The sequence below is a fragment of the Sphaeramia orbicularis genome, chromosome 9 (assembly GCF_902148855.1).
Source record: "Sphaeramia orbicularis chromosome 9, fSphaOr1.1, whole genome shotgun sequence".
Taxonomy (NCBI): Eukaryota; Metazoa; Chordata; class Actinopteri; order Kurtiformes; family Apogonidae; genus Sphaeramia; species Sphaeramia orbicularis.
The window spans coordinates 21,332,832-21,353,432 of NC_043965.1; the positions used below are offsets into that span (position 1 = coordinate 21,332,832).

General features: G+C 37.1%; 2 protein-coding genes across 2 annotated transcripts; both read left to right on the forward strand.

Moving 5' to 3' along the window:
* The first annotated feature begins 16 nt into the window (after window positions 1–16).
* On the forward strand, window positions 17–10,383 carry ercc8 (excision repair cross-complementation group 8). The gene is made up of 12 exons (XM_030144495.1): window positions 17–381; window positions 787–882; window positions 1,284–1,385; window positions 1,848–1,971; window positions 3,924–4,005; window positions 5,098–5,166; window positions 5,281–5,347; window positions 5,935–6,038; window positions 6,882–7,006; window positions 7,923–8,120; window positions 9,404–9,499; window positions 10,040–10,383. Exons 1-12 carry the CDS (start codon window positions 305–307, stop codon window positions 10,103–10,105), a joined length of 1,206 nt encoding a protein of 401 aa, XP_030000355.1. The 5' UTR covers window positions 17–304; the 3' UTR covers window positions 10,106–10,383.
* An 874-nt stretch (window positions 10,384–11,257) lies between these two features.
* On the forward strand, window positions 11,258–16,483 carry elovl7a (ELOVL fatty acid elongase 7a). Its single transcript, XM_030144518.1, has 8 exons — window positions 11,258–11,385; window positions 13,254–13,343; window positions 13,471–13,661; window positions 14,325–14,405; window positions 14,495–14,551; window positions 14,642–14,747; window positions 14,838–14,974; window positions 15,065–16,483. The coding sequence occupies exons 2-8, from the start codon at window positions 13,280–13,282 to the stop codon at window positions 15,311–15,313; spliced, it is 885 nt and encodes a 294-aa protein (XP_030000378.1). The 5' UTR covers window positions 11,258–11,385; window positions 13,254–13,279; the 3' UTR covers window positions 15,314–16,483.
* Window positions 16,484–20,601: the final 4,118 nt, after the last annotated feature.

The window sequence follows — 20,601 nt, forward strand, 5'->3', positions numbered from 1 at the left end:
CATTGCATCTTTCACAAACCGGAAGTTACGTTTCAACATGGACGCCCTTTGTGTGATAGCTGTCTTGGGAAGCTAATAGAAAATGATGAAAAGTTGAATAAATTGAAGCTTAATAGGACTTTTACAATATTTTTTGTTATAGTACCGCTTTGCGTACAATGTCACGACTTACTGGGCGCGCAGAGTGTCTGTATGTATTAAACATTTTCTTTATTGTGGCTAACATGATAGCCTTTGAGCTCGGTCAGCCCACTAGCCAAAAGTAAATACAAGTCCTGCTTCAACAATAAAACTCTCTGGAACAATGTTGGGGTTTCTCACAGCAAGGCAGGCTGGTCTGGATGACCCTCTGCGACTAAGAAGAGCAGAGTCAACGAGGAGGTGAGAGGTCAGAGAAGACCAGGAGTGTGGTAATTCACTCTCGAGAATTAACTAAAAGCTAGCCTTTATCTCTTTTCTTAACAGACTCCTCGAGCTAAATGCATAAACATTTGCCACATAAGTTTGAATTATATCACATAATTATAGTTACATTGGAGTAAATTTATAACAATATAGGGAGCATGTAACATAGAAAGCATATTAATATTATAGTCTAACTCACCAATACTATTGTATGAATAAATAAGTACTGTTATGTTTGCTACAGTATGTAGTTGCCCTAATATGTAGAATTAAATAGTAAAAGTAGCCAGAACACAATGCTGGTCGAAAGTCTGCTTGGTCTTTATTTGTATACTTTGAATAAGTCAGGATGACCAGTGTTACTTCTTTATGTCTCCACAGGGTACTCAGCCTGAAGTTGAATCCTGACAGAGATGTGGACAGAATCCATGGAAATGGCATCAATACCATTGACATAGATGTAATAGAGGGCAGATAGTAAGTCATCCTATCTGAAATGTTGTAGCAGCTAAAAGTATGTTACATTATTACTTTATCTTTTGGAATTGAGGTAGTTCAATGCAATATTTGACAAATTGCTACAGGACCGTGTGAAAGTAGATTTGCGTTTTAATTCCTGTGTGATTTATGTATCATTATTTATTGTCTCACCATGCTCATTTAATATAAATGTAGGTATTAATACTACATAAAACACTTGAAATCATGAAGATAAATTAAAAATATATATGTATGTATATATATATATATATATATATATATATATATTTAATGTGGTTCAGGGCAGTTTCACGAATCACACTCAACCAAAAATACCAAAAAATAGATGCATTGTCCTTTGAAGTGTGATATATCCATAACCCTTTTTCTTTTTCCAGCATGTTATCAGGAGGAGCAGATGGAGTGATTGTCATTTATGACCTGGAAAACTACAGTGGAAAGCCAGAGTACACCTGTAAGGCGATATGCACTGTAGGCAGGTAAGAATTATTCCATTTACATACTCCAACCACTAGATGGCAGACCTGCAGTGAGATGTCACTGTACTCTGTCATTAAGCTTTTCACCCCCTTTTGTTAAATAGGTCTGCTTCAGATGATGAGTTCTATGTAATTTAATGTACGGCTATTTTATTCATTTGTTGTATCTGTATTGTGTGGCTTCACTTTGTAGAGTCATGTTTGTGTATGTGGCCTGGGCCATTAAAGCCGATATTAACATAAAAAGTATAAACACAACAAAAGGAGCATGAGTTTGACTATACCATTCAGTCCACATGAGTTTGTGCTATATTATTAATTAATGATTTAGAGGGGTTCTGTGTTTTGGAATTTTAAATAAAATCTGAGAAAAGCAGACGATTATCAAGTTTATGTAAGAATGTGTTTTTGTGACAGTGTTTGTGACCCTGGTAATAATTCATGTCTTTCTTAAAAATTTAGGTCTAACCGGCATGTCCACAAATTTAGTGTAGAGACAGTCCAGTGGTATCCTTATGACACAGGCATGTTTGTCTCAAGTTCCTTTGACAAGACCATGAAGGTCTGGGACACTGACACACTGAAGGTAAGGATTGTGACCTGCCAAGTTATTTACCACGTTGAGTAATATTGTGAAATTGAGTGAGTTATCAATTTCATATTTATATTAAGTGACACTGAACTAACGCTTTGCATAGAATTTTAATCCAATCCAATTTTATTTGTAAAGCACTTTAAAATAACAGCAAGGTTGGCCAAAGTGCTATACACATTTGCAATAAATAACTAAATGTACATATTACAATACAAAAAAAAAAAAAAAAAAATATATATATATATATATATATATATATATATATATATATATATATATATATGATAAAACCAAGGACAACAAGACAACAATACAATCCACATCTCATACTTGGTTAAAAGCCAAGGAGAAAAATGGGGTTTTAATCTGGATTTGAACACATTTAAGGAGTCTGCCTGTCTGACATAATAAGGTAACTCGTTCCACAGTTGCGGGGCGGCTACAGAAAAAGGCCGATCCCCTCTTAGTTTTTAATGTGGAACAATTAAGAGCAGCTGATCTGTTGACCTGAGACCACGAGGGGGAATGTGTGGCTGAATCAAGTCAGACAGATACTGGGAGACAAGACCATTTTGACATTTAAAAACAAATAAGAAAATTTTAAAAATCAATCTGAAAACACACTGGCAGCCAGTGAAGGGATTCTAAAATTGGGAATGTGATCATATTTGCAGCGACCAGTTAAAAGACAAGCTGCTGCATTTTTTACCAGTTGCAGATGGCCCAGGGAAACCTGGCTGATCCCAACATAAAGTGCATTGCAGAAATCTAGGCAAGTGGTAATATGGAATAATAATAAAGTAATAGAATTGAACATATATCTTAGAGATGGGATACAGAGTCATTGTTTTTATTAAAATACAGTGCTTACTAAGGTACTATACACAATACAGCAATTTGGTGATGATTATTGCATTACAATGAAAAAGATGAAAAGAATACTGATAAAATGTATTAACTCCATCGTGGTGGCAGTTTCAAAGAATTCCACAGCTATGATAAAATGATGCAGATGTGATCACAAAGTGAAGTTGGTAGAGTATTCTTTTTAGATTGTTGTTTAGCACCAGTGTATAGATAATGTATTGCAAGAGAAAGTGATATGATAAATTTTCATGCTGGTATTTTGTCCCACTCCTTATCTCTAAGAGATTGCCCGATCTGGTAACTAGCTAGTAATGGTATTCTCATAGCTCCATCACCTTGCTCTCTCTTTTTACTGCCTTTACTTTCTCTTGCCCTGTGTCTCCTATTTTCTGCTTCATGCTCTCTACCTTTCTATGCCACAAGACCATATGGCAGGCCCTGTGCTGTGCTAGAGTTACACTGGCATCACAGTTACCTCAAAAGGTCAACGAAGGGACAGAAAAGACTCCACTGACCTTTCATTTGTTTTACTTTGTGTGTTACACTTTCTCAGTTTCACACAAACACACACTGACTAAATAATTTATTGCAGTTGTGTGTTTGCATATTAGTGTGTGCTTTGCATCGGTGTGTGCATACTCTATGTGTGGTAATTTTTTTTTCAGACAGAGCCTTCACTGTGTTTGTGTGCCCATTGGCTCAGTTCATGTCGGTGCTGGCACACACTGACAGATGGGACACAGAGAGGCTTTTTATATTTGCTGAGGAATTTGCATTGTAACCACGATTGCTGCTCGGGTGAGCTGCCTGCCAAGCTCTGAACTCTGTTGCCCTCTATCTCTACTTTGTTTTATTTTTACTTAACTTATTCTCCAGGCTTTATCCTGAAAATATCAGGGCACACCATTAGAATTTGACATTGTGGCTTCATGTACGATCTTAGCTGTGTATCCATCATAATATTAGGTTTTTTTCCACACAAGTATTCATAGCACAATAGTTACAGATACCTGAATCTTCAAATTGATTGATTTTCACCTCTTTCTGTCTTTTTGTTTTACTTTGTATTTCCTCAGCCTGCTGAAGTCTTTGAGTTTGAGGGAAATGTCTATAGCCACCATCTGTCCCCTATTGCCAGGAAGCATAGTCTCATTGCAGGTGTGTATGGGACTGTATGCACATCTTTTGTTTTCTTTAATGAAGCAGAACAAAACCAGCTAAGCCATTTGCTGACATTTGTCAATATGTGCTGAGAAGGACCGAACTTCAGACAAACATGTCATTACTCATCCTGTCTATCATTAGTTTCTTTCCCCAAGCAAAGTACTACGCGCTTTTCCATATTACATCACAGACACAACCTTTATCCTGTACCCCAGCTTTTACCACAGGTTACAAAGTGACATATAGCTTTAGCGGATAGAACTGGGTCAGAAGTTTGTACGTAGAGATTCAGAGACACTGGAGGAATCCAGGTGCTCCTTCCAAGTCACCAAACAGCCCCAACAGGTTCTTCATACCTGTATGCATGCTCACCATGTGCACCCTGTCACATACTTATTGTCTCTGTGACACACCTGTTTCTAAGCCACTTACAATCACAGTGTCTCTTTTTTTCCAATGTAAGCTGCCCATCCTTCACAGAGATGTTGCAGATGCTTGTCAAACAGGTTTTAAACATCTTTAAAGTTTTGTTTTTAGGAGGCTTTTAAGGGAATCGTTTCCTAAAAACCATCCCCAGCTCATTAATTTTGTACAATTTGATCAATTTAGATCTAAGTAGCATGGTCGTCTTTGCTCTGGTAAGTTCACCCACTGGGAGTTCCTGTGTATCAGAAGTAGTGTCAGTGTCTTTTCATTTTTACCACACCTTATCTGGGAGAACCTGGGACTCCAGTTTTTACACTTTGAAAATGCCTCTCCCTAATCCACATTGTTACAGTTTGAACCCACACAAATTTTAAAATCTGTAAAATTTAATGATATTGATTAGTATGAATGTATGAAATTGTGATTCAGTGGATGATTTTACTCTGAGCATTTCAAGTCATTTTTTTATGACTTTTATAAGATAAGATAAGATCAGATAAGATAAGACTTTATTGATCCCACCATGGGGAAGTTTCACAGTTGACAGCAGCAACATATAACACACCAGTGCAAGAGACAGACAGGTAGAAGAAAACACAATGGCACTGAAGACTTGTAATGCTGTTGCCCTTAAATGTCTGTTTCTCCCTGTGTTTTCAGTGGGTACCAAAAACCCTAAAATCCAGCTGTGTGACATGAAGTCTGGTTCATGCATTCAAGTCCTGCAGGGTTAGTGCACTAGGCCTCAAACACAGACATACCGTTCATATTGTATTTCCCAAATATATATGCACATTTGCAGACACAAGCAAGTAAGTAACAAAATGTTAATTTCTGCTACAGGTCACAGAGCGGAGGTCCTCTCTGTGCGATGGTCACCCAGATATGAGTACATCTTGGCTAGTGCTAGGTAGGTCATTTTTGCATAAAGATTTAACATCTAAGATGATAAACCAAGTTTGCTTTCGAAACCACATCAAAGAATAGTACCAGGTACAGAAGAGTTTCCACCATGTTGTATCGCAGCAGTTCTTGTCATCTCAGTTTCCTGCCATCTGGATGTATTGCAGCCCTGAGTCAAGGATAATAGCATCACGGTGCTACTAGATAGGCAGTGTGGCACTCTAGTAGCCCTGTCAGTATAGCATATGGTAGATACAGTCCCCATCTGTTTTATGCTACATTAGACCTGCTAATTAACCCATAGGGATAAGCGTGGTCTGTCCCTTTGGACTCTGGATGATTTTGAAAACAAGTGGCACAGCCGCAAAGGAGAAGTATATGATATTCTATTACAGAGCAGCACATTTAATCCCAACAGAAAACTGACCTTTTGAAAACAAACACTGGTGAGCTGATAGTTGTGTAGTGTATGATACTTCCTAGTCTAATGAGAGCCAAAGAATGATAGCTTTTTTTTTTTTTTTGGCAACAGATATTTTATGGGTGTACATATTTTTAATTAGTCGCAATGACAATCTTCATTTCCCTTCTAAGTGCAGACAGCAAGGTGAGATTATGGGATGTGCGTCGGGCTGCTGGAAGTCTATTCACATTAGACCAACACAACGGAGACAAATCCAAAGCCTCTTCTGAGGCAGGTACTGTTCTGTCTCCCCTTTATTTCCTCTTTTGTTCTTTGTGTTTGGTATATATCGCTGCCCTCATTTAGATAAGGAGAAAATGGTTATGCACATACTGAATGGCATCCACGCAAAAAAAATCAGACAGTAATAACGTGTTTAATTTCACCTTGCATCACCTGATTTCCCTTTCATTCATGTCCTCTACTGCTGACCAGATTAATCAGTCATTCATTGCCCAAGTTCCTCTGCATTTTATAACACTAATTTTGCTTCATACATATAGTTTTATTTAGCACATACAATACGGCCAGAGGTGCATATAAACCATGCTGAAACATCGGGACATGGTGAATAAATCCAGATCTAGATGTTCAAATTGCTCCAAATTCATGAGCATAACATCTCTAATAACCAACATTATTATCTATCACTGGTATAATGTTAGGGTGTAAAGTTAACTGCAGTAAACAAGGTGGTTTGACAAGAATGTTTTCCTCTTCTCATCTGTTATGTCTAATAACTTTCAAGTTATTCAGGTTAACGCAGAAATGTGTTTTTTTTTTTTTTTTCTGGAGGAGAGGTCAACATTCTGCGCATATAGTACCTGTTTTTCATATCTCAGTTTTTGTTTGTGTTCAAGCCAGAGACAGAGATGCTGTGAAGGAAATGCAATTAAACTAGGTTTACCTCAAGCATACTGTGTAATAACCGGGGACAAGAGGTTTAAAAAAAAAAAATCCATGTAATCAGTGATGTATTGTAATGGTTATTAGGTAGGTAAGAACAAATACTTAAAAATCTTAAAGACAGGGCAGGAAAGAGATCACATGCTAAGTTTTGTTGCTTGTCTCTAACTAGTGAACACGGCTCATAATGGCAGAGTGAATGGTCTGTGTTTCACTGGCGATGGCCTCTACCTCCTCACCACTGGGACCGATGACCGGATGAGACTGTGGAATAGTGCCACAGGGGAAAACACACTGGTAAGATGTGAGTGTATGTGTTTTCAACAAGCCCACTTGAGACGATCTAGTGCACTTCAAATAATGATACCAGTTAAATACTTCAATAGCCATTTTGAATGCTGTCACGTGACAGGGATTGTTCAGGCAAAACAGATTAATAATCATTTTTTTTCAAACTTCTTGAATATTTTTTTAGGAAAAGAATCAATTATTCCAAATAATTGTATCCAACATTTTTTTTGGTAACTCAAAAACAAAAAGAGTCAGTGTTCATATAAAACAGTATTTGAAATCAGCTTTAACAGTTTTATGTTGCTGTGATGAGCTATGATCTGGGTTCCTTGAAATCTGTGGAGTTTCTGAATATTCAGAAATCTGTTGCACCTGGTTTGTAAATAGATGAAACACAAATAAAAATTTGGTCAGGAACCTTAAATAATAAGCAGTAAGCTGATGTTGACTTTAATGGGGTGTCTTTTTATGTCACAGTTTTTATTCAGAATAGAGAAAGAAATCATGAAACTATATCGGTGAAATATGGTCAAGTGTATAAAAACATAAACATATACTCAATACAGATTTGCTACTTCACCCTGAGTTATTGATGTAGGTTTTCACACAGTCACCTTTTCAGATTACTTGCTCTGCTGCTTCCTTTTACAATTCCCATGTTTGACATTTTTCCATCTTTTGCCTGTTGCACTAGACTCCTAGTATCTTAAAAATGTAGGTGCCATTCTCTCATGAACACAGACGAGACTTGAAATGATGAAGTTGTCTTCTTATTTAATTTAACCATAGATTTCTATAGTGGGGATTTGCTTTTTTTTAGTTTCTCTAGAAAGGCATCTGGCATTCAGTGTAATAAGCAGTATTTGGACATAAACAGTCGGGGATGCTTTAAATCTATATTCCTTCAATATCTGTTCCTCAGGTAAATTATGGGAAGGTCTGCAATGAAAGTCGGAAAAGGCTACAGTTCACAGTGTCACGTGGCTGCAGTCCTGAGTTTGTGTTTGTACCATGCGGCAGCTCAGTCGCCGTTTACGGCCTCCACACGGGAGAGCTGGTCACCATGCTCAGAGGTCATTACAACAACGTCGACTGCTGTGAGTTCCACCCAGACTACCAGGTGAGAAACACTGAAGCCACAGGTAGTGGCTATTCTCTGCCCACAGTCATTATATCATCAACCTGCAGCGCTGCCTTTGTTTGCATTTCCACCTATCTGTTTGTTTGCACTACCAGTCAGGTCTAGTTGGGCTCCTGTATGTTTCATCCCACAGTCTTTTTATTTTATCCCTTCAGCTGCTGTTGTTTCATAACTGCCATACAGACAGAAATTTGTAATTACCACAGTAGACCCAAATGAGCCACCTCCCCCATAAAGATAACCTGGAAGACTATTAAAAAACAGCTCTATAAATGCAAATACTAGTGTCCATGTTTGTCAACACAAGTACACACTGTCATTGTCATCAGAGCCAGATATATACAGTATGATCAGATACATACTGTTACTCAAGTTTCCTGCTAGGTTTTTACTTCTGTTTGTTGTCATTTGATGATGATTGCAAGATGAAACCAACAAAAGCCTGGTGGTACAGGTGAAACTGATGCATAGTTTTAAAGGTCAACCCTTTCCAGTTCATTTCCATTTATGCCACAAATACACAAGTGAAAAATTGGTATAAAGCAATGTCAACATTTTTTTTTATCCAAGCTATTGCTGCTGGGATTGATAGTTGACTATATGTTTATACATAACTGAGTGTTTTCTATATTTTTCCTTTCTCCAAAACACCTCTACAATGGCTGAAACTTGTTTGATATCAATCTGCCTTTTATTTGCTTTCAGCTACTGTATGCCTGCTTAGCCTCTAAAAATATACCCATAAAGTAGTTCTCTGGTTTCACCGACAGTATCTGTTTGTACCAGTGTCAGTGATATTTGTTGGTGTTGAGAGATACCTTAGTTACAGGAAACCTTTTGTATGTAGTTATGTATGAAACTGAAACAGTCATTATTATACAGGTTCAGTTCTCACATACAGAGTTAGTATGTGTTATAGACATAAGAATGCAGTTCAGCAGCTTGTCACTTCCGAAACGACATCTAGGTCTGAAAATCTGTTTTACTTCTCTAATGCCAACTGTATGATGTAATCACAAGGATCGGTCCCACTGAACAGACAAAAGGTCCCATGGGTTCACTTGTTGTGCTGACACTGTGGAGCCTATTAATTACTTTACGCTTGGCCCTGATCATGACCATTAATGCCCCTGGTGCTGATGTCAACAGTTGAAAGTGCTTTAAGGTGGAGGTCGCGTCAAAGTGGCTGCTCTTTTTTAATTTCCAGTTGCAGTTTATTTAAAAAAAGGGTCAAATGTGATGTTTTTGTTGTTTTTACGCAGGAGCTATACACTGGAGGTAAAGACTGTAACATCCTGGCCTGGGTTCCTGTCCTTCGTCCATCAGATGTGGAAGAAGAGTCAGATGGTGCAAATAAGGTACAGTGTTTTCTAACTGGGAAAAGCATCCAAAACGAATGATACCCGTAAGGTGTCTGTGACTGGGCCAGAGTAAGAGTTCATTTACATAAAGGCTCGATGTGAAAGCAGCACCAAGTACCTTATCTTCAACTTTGTACCGGAAATGAGCCCTCAGATATGCCATTTAAGGAATTGACATTATGACACATCAACGTGACACCGAAATACTCAAGAATGCACTAAACGTTGTTATGATATGCTGCATTCTAGTAATACTTAATAACTTACAAACCACTACGTCACATCTGGAATTTTTTCCAGTTGAACTAGTTCATTGACCAGATACATTAGGCAGTAGTATGTCATCACTTGGCTACTGTGTGATATGAGGAACATTTTGCATGGACATGTAACTACCCAGTAAGTTTTCATTCCTATTATATTCATTTATTGTTGTGGTTCATGTAAATATGTGCAAGTGGTTGATTTATTTATTGTTGATGCAGAGGATAAGCGATATCAGGCACGATCCTGAGCTGAATGTTTCGTTTCCCGCAGGGTGCTGCTGGCCAGACTTCAGTGAACCCTGCCTTTCAGGATGCGTGGAGCAGTGATGAAGACTAATGCTGGTGTTTTGCAAATGAGGGCACAGTGGACACATGTCAGAAAATGCAAATGAGCACACATATGCAGGAAAAACAACCTGTAAAATGACTGATAGACGGACACCACTGAAGATAACTATGGATTTAAAGCCTGTTCTTCTGACAAAAGCCTTAATGTTCAAGATATGTAATCATTTTCTTGGCTTTATATGTATAATTGTTGCTTTTATACATTGGATGCAGTGATGTTATTGTTATTTGTTAGATTTTCATTTAAATGAAAGGCCAACATGTTCATTAGTCTTCATTTTGTTGAATGACTGAATGCTTTAACCTGTTTAGAACAACTCCATACTGTAGTAATGTGTTGTTGTCAAAGGGGGTATATCTACCAATGTTTGTACAAAATGCCCATATGTTGCAAAACTCTGTCATGTGTGTTTTTACATCCGATTTGAAGAGACAGCACTTAAAGTCTTCACATGGGAGTAACCTGGCATTCAGAAACACACACTTGTCGTTCCTGGGGATATTTGCATCTGTTTTTAAGCTCTGCTGACAGCACATGCTGAAACTAGCAGTGATACTGAAATCCCTCTCCCCTCATAGTTGTATATACTGCTTTGTTACGGTGCAGGGACATGGAATGTGTATAAACCCTAATTTCCAAATTGAAAACTTTTTTTTTTTTTTTCTTTTTTAAATATATTTTTATATATAGATATAGTGCATATGCTCTTGCATATTAACCTAGCAACTGTACTGAAAAAACACTGCCATTAAAATGCAGCCATGTGCTTTTAAAATGGTCTTGAATTGTACATGTCATTTGTTGTGGTTTTTTATATATATATATATATATATATATATATATATATATATATATATATATATATATATATATATATATAAATCATGTATAAAACACTTTGCCTTAGGTTTTTTGTGTGTAATTCTCTGGAAAAATACAGCATTAAACACTTCTTGTGTAATGAAACCATTTTTTTTTAAAATTATTCTATCAATAGTTAGAATAGATTGTACTTAATGTTTCATCGGTTTCGTAGATGAAACGTAAGCATGGAACGGACCTGTTCGACTGGTATGTGGCCAATCAGAGTGCGAGGGGGCGCTTGGCTCCGCCCCCTGCAGTCTCATAAGGAGCGAGGAGGGCTCGCTTTGACAGCGCGTGAACTGGACTGGAGACACACCTGTCTGAGAGCCACAGGTGCGGCGAGAGTGTGGATACACGGTACAACAGGAAAACAACTGCAGTTTAGAACAGCAGCTTCTGGAAAGGTCAGTATTTAAATATCTTGTCTCTAGTTTTAAATTTAGCCTGAATTTAACGCTAAAACGTCATAAAATCCAGTGAAGTGATGGAGGAAACGTGCTTCCAGTGACGCTGCTATTGTGTGCATTTGGATGGAGTTGCTCAACTAGTTTTTCATCACTTGTCTCACCTGTTTCTCACGTATTGAGGACTAGTGATTTTACATACTCAGTCTGTACCAGATAATTAGTTTGTTCTTCCATCCCACCTCAAAATAATTTAAAAACCTGTCTAAATGTGTATATTTTTTTTTAAAACCAGACAATTAAAACTTATGAAAATTGACGTTAAGGATCTGAACATTTACCTCTATACCTGTATCACCAGACCTGCCTTTATTATTTAATTACCCACAATGCAGTGTTTGTTTCCAAAATGGGTCCAGACGTGGGTTACATCCAGTTGTCTCACACTGTGGGAGTGGACGCAGCAGACATGTAAAGTACACATAATTAGGTGTGCCGTGGGACTAACGCGTTTACATCAGGATCCCTGACTATAATGATGTATTTGCGAGTCAAGGCTTGCCGTGATTTCATTAATATAGACACTCCACACAACCAGGCCTCATTTTCTTCCTTTTTTTTGTTTTTTTTTTTTTACTTTATTTTAACAGATCACCCTCCCTTACACATATTATCTTAAGTACCTGTTGCTTTCAAGTAGACACACCTTTAAAAATATGCATACAGGTCACATTTAATGCATTTTTTTTTTTTTTTTTTTTTTAATCTAGTTACATTTCATTCATTATGTTACATCACATAAAACTAATGCATGATATAGCAGCTTCCTAAAACACCACAGTACAGCTTCTGTTTTTGTTTTACGTGATAGATTAGATAAACTAAAATTTCTGTGACATGCTTCCCATTCCCAGTCAATGAGAAATTTCTGGAACATCAGTGGATTCAAAACCTGTAACTCAGAAACTTACACATATACACGCATGGAAATGATTATTACTTCACTGCTGATACAGAATGATTCCCAGTTTTCAATAGGTTTGTTATTTTTGCAGCTTCTCCCCGTTGGGTGCTTTCTTTGGTTCCACACACTTATTTTATAGTCATCACCACAGACTTTCATCTAAAGGTCATGTGTTGTACATGTGAAACATGTCTTGAAAATTCAATTTGTAGGCTAGGTTTCTAAAATGTAACCTAATATGGCAAAGACTAATTTAAGTGGGTAACGAATATTTTCATCCTTGTACCCTGTTCTTCAGTGATTGAGTCAACACTGTTGTTCTTTCAGGGAAAAATGAGATACTGTCCCCCATTGTGTCCCTCATACACTCTTGGCAAAGCCTCAGATGCTTGGAACCAGAGCAAAGAATGACTCTGACCTTTGTGTGTGTATGTGTCATACAGTTGCACAGCCACAGCAGTGTACTCCCTTTTAAATACAACGATGGATGGCCATGTTCTTTCAACAGCTATACTTAATTTGGTTCAGGTCTTCGCTGGTGAAATTTGTCCTGAATTCAAGGAAAAATAAAAATGTCAGGAAAAACATTTCTTTCAGGAAATGATGTTGACTGCTGCCAGTTTCAGTCTAGCACAAGTCATACAGGTCATGCTTGTTTTCGTTTTTTTTTTTTTTTTTTTTTTTTTTTTTTTATGCATTTCCTGTTGCGTTAATGACACATGCAGAAGGCTATGTACAGGTTTTTCTGCTGTCATTTTAGAGGCTTTTAGATACTAAATCATTTCAGTAAACTTGGACCTTGGTGTACCTTGTATACAACTGAATCCCTGAACCCCTTTCTGTAGCCATCTCTTATTCAGATCCCAGTGAATTTACCCCTTAACCTCCATCTTTGCTCTTTTAGGTGATTTTTAAGGATCTTGACTGACGATGGAATTTGATCATATTAAGTCTTCAGCTGCACTCGTCTATGACAAATTCTTCCAAAATGCAGGTAAGTCTTCTTAAACCACACATTATCTTGAATGTACCCAAACAGTGCAACATCTGACCTTTTCTTTGCTGCTATTTCTTACCTGTCAAAATGTGCTTTTTTTTTTTTCTTTTTTTTTCTTCTGCAGACTCTCGAGTGGAGAACTGGCTGCTTATGTCCTCTCCTGTGCCCCAAACAATAATCATCGCAGCTTACATTTATTTTGTCACATCTCTGGGGCCTCGGATAATGGAGAACCGCAAAGCCTTTGACCTCAAAAAAGTTCTTATCGTCTACAACTTCAGTGTGGTGGTTCTTTCACTCTACATGTGCTATGAGGTGGGTCACAAAGACACTGTCATTTTTTAAATTTCTTTATTTTTTTTTTCTTTACACTGTTAAATTCTCCAGGACTCTCACAGTTGTACATACCACTTTTGCACTACTCCAAATGTCACATTTCTTGCAATGTTGATGTAATTGTTGAGAACAGTTGCGTGTCACAGACTTGGAAAATGCATTTATGGGTTGCAGGTTTTGAATAGGTGCCTAACTTGACTGATAACTGAGCTGAAGTCAAACCAGACTGTCTGGTATAATTAACTTTTTTTTTTTTTTTTCCCGCATGTGCTATTTTTGGGAAATGTTTCCTTAGCACTTGCTTTACTTATTTCAGCATCGGCCTTGTTGCAAACTTCTTGTCATTGCTATAATGAGTTGTAGCGGTAGATTTTTCCTACTTGCACTGTGATCGGAGTAACGGCACCTTAAAATAATTACCATCATAAAGACCAAAGCACTTTGCGGATTGGACAGGGTTACATGCTGTAATTTAATAAATATTAAGAGGTAACTTAACACCATGATTAAGTAAATATATGACCCTACTTATTACTTTGTGTCTACAAGGGTTAAACATGTGCCAGGCTTTGCATATTCAAAATACAAAAGTTAAGTTCACGTAATTGTTTGTAACTTGAGTATGACTTTTTTTCTTCTTAGTTTGTGATGTCTGGATGGGGAACGGGATACTCGTTTCACTGTGACCTGGTCGACTACTCGGATTCACCACAGGCTTTGAGGGTAAGCTATTGGGCTCTATGGCTCCCAGTGAATTAACTGACTAAAACATTATGTAGCAGAATTAAAACATTCTGTATGGTTTCCTCTAGATGGCGTCAACGTGCTGGCTCTACTACTTCTCGAAGTTCATTGAAATGTTAGATACGGTAAGTCATTAAACAGACAGGCCGGTGACTTTAGTGCTTTTACATTTTTGACCAAATATAACTTTGTGTCAACTCTTGTGTACCCATCAGATCTTCTTTGTGCTGAGGAAGAAGAACAGTCAGGTGACGTTTCTTCATGTCTACCATCACTCAATCATGCCCTTCACATGGTGGTTTGGAGTTCGCTTTGCTGCAGGTAGGTTGACTTTTTAAACCTAAATGAATTTTCTGTGACATTACATGTACAGTTTGGCTTGTTTTCCTGAAGCTTTTCTTCATATTTCAGGTGGTCTGGGGACATTCCACGCCCTTCTGAACTGTGTAGTCCACGTTATCATGTACTCGTACTACGGCCTGACTGCTCTTGGCCCCAGCTACCAGAAGTACCTGTGGTGGAAGAAATACCTCACTACCATTCAGTTGGTATGTAAAGTAGTTTCTCATTGTTGCTTCAAAATCTGACATTGATGGATCATTGCTGTTGAAGTAACCAGTTCCTCTGTTTGTGCTCAGATCCAGTTTGTTACAGTGACCACCCACATCTCCCAGTATTTCTTCATGAAGGACTGCCCCTACCAGTTCCCCATCTTTATTTACATCATCGGTCTGTACGGCCTGATATTCCTGTTCCTCTTCCTCAACTTCTGGTACCACGCCTACACCAAAGGCAAGAGGCTGCCTAAAGTACTGCAGGCTCAGACATGGGCACACCACACCAACGGAGTTATGAATGGAAACGTCAATCATGACAAAGATGAGTGATGCAGGGCTCGGCTCATCAGGGGATTTCAGGGCTGACCTCATGTACATAAGCAAACCACTGTGGGAGTCTGAGAGTCGAGATCAACTGGTTGGACTGCTAAAGACAATCTTTAAATTATGACCAACTTATATTTAAAGTTTATTGACCCCATGCTAAGGGTTTTATTATTATCATTATTTTTGTTTACAACAAAGCCAAGTTTTGCAATGAAAATTCCAAATATCCTTTGTTTTTCTGTATGTTTGTAAAAATCACGTCTACTATTGTTCACACACTCCATTATAAGTCTTAAATTACAGTAAAGTGGTGGACCCTCAGCTGTTCATTCATGCTGGGCTTCCTCAAAAAGATAATTTTTGACCTTTTTGTAATCGGATCTTAACCTCTCAGAAGAATTTTAGTGAATCCAGCTGTTTTTTTTAAACTGCACTAAAGAGTTGAGGGTTGTTAATTTCACAAAGCCTAAACTATTGTTGAGCATTCAACATTTTTGCATAGTATTTAGGCTACTCATGTCCTCTTGTTTACATCATTGTTAAATGGTTGCGTGCATGCACAACGGTGCGTTTTGAGCTCAGCTGCATGCTGAGTTCTCTATGGCTTGAGTCACAGCTGCTGATGGTACGATATTCAGTAGAGCTCTTTTATACTTTAGCATCAACTTATTTCTGATTTGGGTTTTCCTATGAAGCACACTGTGACAAATGCAAGGGGTAGGGGGGCTGACACATTACTGTGGTTCTTGTAGGATTCAGAGCAGAGCTTTAACTACAGTTTTAGTTCCTCACAGAGGCATATAACATGTATTACAGGAGATCAATACTTGCAAATACATGGTTTACTATAAACCAAACTGGTTAGAAAACGTGAGCAGCCTTGCTTGCCTGCTTTGAGTATTTTTTGCTTCATGTGTTGAAGCTCTGGTTAACAAGCAGTGCCTTTGGACTGAGGTCTGGGAGTAATTTATGCTTGGTTATGATGATCTTAAATCAAAGTGAATGTAACACTGCTCCTGTGGTGACCGAGGACCCTTTGAGAGTGAAGAAATGTTTCGCTCTCTTTAATTCAGGCTAAGATTTTCACTGGAAGATTGACATGTAAATTGCATACTTTTTTTTTTTTTTTTTTTTTTTTCTTTGTCAGTTCTGCTTACCAACAGTTAATATTGTAAAAAATGTTCCATGAAATGTTTACATTGTATTTTATATGTATTTATATAAAAATAAATGATTGTACTCTTAAATTTGGCCTTGTTTGTTGTAACAGTTTATTTTCTTTATTGAATTTGGAATACTCTAATAAGATGGGTAATAATGGAAATTAAATGCCTCGTGATAATGAATGAAATTGAAAACTAAATTCCTAAATGAGCTTAAGGCAATAACGGGCATAAATGATATTTAGAATAAAGGTCTGGAATTATTTTGTTCCAGAAAACTAAACCGCTTAAAAACAAAAAAGTAATACAATATCCTCATCCAGAATAACTGCTGCTTTGTGCATTTTGTTCCTGAAAGCCAATTGCAATGGGTGTTTTCTACCAGTAGGTGGTGTTGGTTCACTGAGGATAGACGGGATATGCTCTCAGATGAACCACAAAACTTATCAAGAAATACAATTAACCTGAGAGCGCTTGACACCACTGGCTATATTGAGTACTAATTCACTTTACAGTATAGGAAGAAAAATACTGTCAATATTATAGTATTTTGATACAACAAAAGCTTGTATCTCAAATGTTTTCAGATTTTTATATTAATGTTTGCCTTATTTATTGTGAAGAATTATGGCAAAGTGGATGCTTGAATAACCTTTATTTTTTCCAAAGGTAAATATTAAATACATTTTTCTACCAAAACCAGCTGCATATTTTATCCCATATACACAGAGTATATCCTTATAATGTGACATTGTGTCTACATATCTGGGAAAATCTGTTTCAGTGCACTCTGTCATTCCTACCTCCACCCACATCCCCGCAGTCATGAACACACGACACCCGGGAAACAGGAGAGCAGACCGACCTGTCTCGTACACATCAGCAGGTCCTTCTGCACTTAAGTGGTACATAATGATACAGCCACCAGCCAACAGCCTCGGAGCTATTTATTGAATTACACTCAACTGTGTGATGGCAAATATGAGAGCTTTTCACACTTAATAGGAAGCTGACATCTTTGCAAAATACTAGCACAAATAATAGAAATAATCAAAAGTCTGTTTTTGTTCTCTGAATAATCACACTGTGGTATATTAGTGCTGAAACTGCCTGGGTGAATGGAGAGATGAGAGCAGGCAGCAGGACAGCCCAAACCTTGGAGGGCATGGATGATCGCTCTTCACCATGATGAGTTCCAACAACCCCTGTCTGTCTCCGAGCCACCCTCGCAGGCCTGTCCCTGGTTTTTTCCTGTGAGATAACTAGGTCATTATCAGGCTGAAAGTGTGAGATGGCTCAACATTGCAAATATGTGTAAGACAAATAAGTAGAGTCATTTACCAAGGTTGTGTTCCTGCTTCTCACCATTTTAGAACTTTTCTGATCTTTGTAGCTTTTGCGTTATGTAACACTGTTAATAAATACTGTGCACTAATCATTTTAAAAACATTTTCTTCATGAGGAAATGATTAAAGAGTGGAATGATAATCACAATAACTGCTGGCATCTGCTGCTTATGAGTTTTATTCAGTGAAAGCCTGTCAAACGTCAGACAACATCTGGATTGTTATGTTTTCGCTCTTATCTGTGACAATCATCCCATCCTTATCAATCCCATGTTAACCTATCGCTTCCATTACACTCACTTCTGTCTAGTGGCAATATGCTTCACCCTGACAGTATTTGCTGTGTCTGTCAAAGCGAGTCCACAAATAAGTTCAACAAGCTCCAATTGTATTTGTGCACTGACATTTGTCTGCACTCTAATCTATTTACATTTTAAATGGACCGAGGGATGTGGTGTTAAAGTGCAGTGTAATATGATTTAAAGCGTTTTATCCAAATTAGTCACACAAGAAAACACTTTTAAAAGTATCACAACAGGCAAAACTGAAGTCAATTAGATAAATATAGATTTTTGAACATTTTTTAGTACTTTACCATAAGCGTACACCATACACATTTTCTTTCAGAAGTATTTAGTATTATTACTTAGTTTTTTGTTTGTTTTGTTTTTAATTTGATCTTGTAGTATTGTTATTATTGTTAATGTTGTTTTGTTTGACTGTTGAGTGTTCTATAAGGGTGAATCACATTATTTTTATGCTTGGAAATGGATACTGTATGTCTGTTTGGAATGGGAGGACCCTAGGAAGAGTAGTTGATGTCCTGCATCAGCTAATGGGGATCCTAATAATAAATAAATAAAGAGTGATATTTAGATTTTTATTGCCGTTGATACATTTATGTTTTGACATTAATGGGACGCTATTTAGGGGTCAATATATAATTGAGGGACTTTTTGAGTTACCTTTACAGGGTCACATAGGTGAAAGGTATAGTTGATATTTTTTCTGTTTTCAGGCCTAAAATCAGCATAACTATAATAATAACACCACATGACATTTTTACAGAAAGATTCTTCTAAATATCATACATACAACTGAGTAACATTGAAAATGAAAGTTATTTATAAAGATATTGTAGTAACACTGTTGACATAAGAGGGTGATAAATACACACTTGACTCACACACCAGTTATATTAAATAACTAAGTAAGAGGAGAAAGAACATACCTTGGAATCTTGCCAGCGTTTTCTTCAGGAGGAAATGACATCATGTGAAGCAGGTCATGTGATTTGAATTAATACACTTCCTTGAGAGATGTTTTAGTAATGGTTTGGTTGAACGTGATTTCTTGAACACAGATACAATTTGTTATTTTCCATATCAAATTTGATATATTGCCAAAAAAGAAATACCTGTCATGATTATCTCAACTTAATTAAAAGAACACAGTCAAAACAGTTTTTGAATAAACTCATTTTATTATTGTTTAGCTAATTAGAAGGTGGTTGTTATGAAATCCGGAAAGTTTATTTAGTTGATGTTTTAGTACAGGGTGGGGAAGCAAAATTTACAATATTTTGAGGCAGGGATTGAAAGACAGTGTATAACCAGTTAGTTTATTGAAAGTCATGAGAATTTATTTGCCACAAGAAAATTGACATAATAGAAAATGTTTTTATTCTATGTGTCCTCCTTTCTCAATAACTGCCTTCACACGCTTCCTGAAACTTGCGCAAGTGTTCCTCAAATATTCGGGTGACAACTTCTCCCATTCTTCTTTAATAGTATCTTCCAGACTTTCTTGGAATAGTTTTGCTCATAGTCATTCTCTTCTTTACATTATAAACAGTCTTTATGGACACTCCAACTATTTTTGAAATCTCCTTTGGTGTGACGATCGCATTCAGCAAATCACACACTCTTTGACATTTGCTTTCCTGATTACTCATATGGGCAAAAGTTTCTGAAAAGGTATGGATAATAGTGTTAGGTAGGATTATGACATCAATATATGTTTGGTTTCAAAACAATTGACGTAGTGCCTGCTGAGAAAAAAACACTGAATGTTCATTGTAAATTTTGCTTCCCCACCATGTATACAGTATCTAGTCATTTATTAATAAGTAATTGTATCCGTAATTAAATAATTTTTGAATTTTGAAAGACATTATCATAATGAACAGAAAAAACATTATTTATTTATTTATTTTTTTACTTTTAATAAAGATGTATGCAAAATATATCCCATGGACCTCAAAAGTCCCTCAATTATATATTGACCCTTAGGTTTTTTGTGAAAGTGTCATGAAAAAGGGTCTTATCTGCACTGCCTGTTACAAGCAAAACCTTCAGTCATTTGAAAATTTCTGGCCACCTTATAAATATAAACTTCAGTTTTACATTTCCGAGCAGTGAGAAACTTTAATGTTAATTCTGTCTGTGTTTTGGAGTGTAAAACAGTCACATTTGGCTACAATGGAAGAGGACAAGCTATGACACTGCACCAAAAAACATGGGGACCCTCAAGAGTACTCGCAAGACTTTTACAATAAATGACAAAGAATGAAGCTACTGCACATTTTTAAAAAATAAAAACTGATTGTAAATGGTTTCTTTGAGGACACCGTAGGTCAGCAGAGCCAGATCTTGATGCTTTGAGGCAGACACATCATCATACGTGGTATGGTTTGAGCATTCCTTTTGTTACTAGTTTAACTGATGTATGTGAGAGGCCCGAGGGCAGTGGACAAGAAAGGCCTGTGATTTCTTTTTATTTC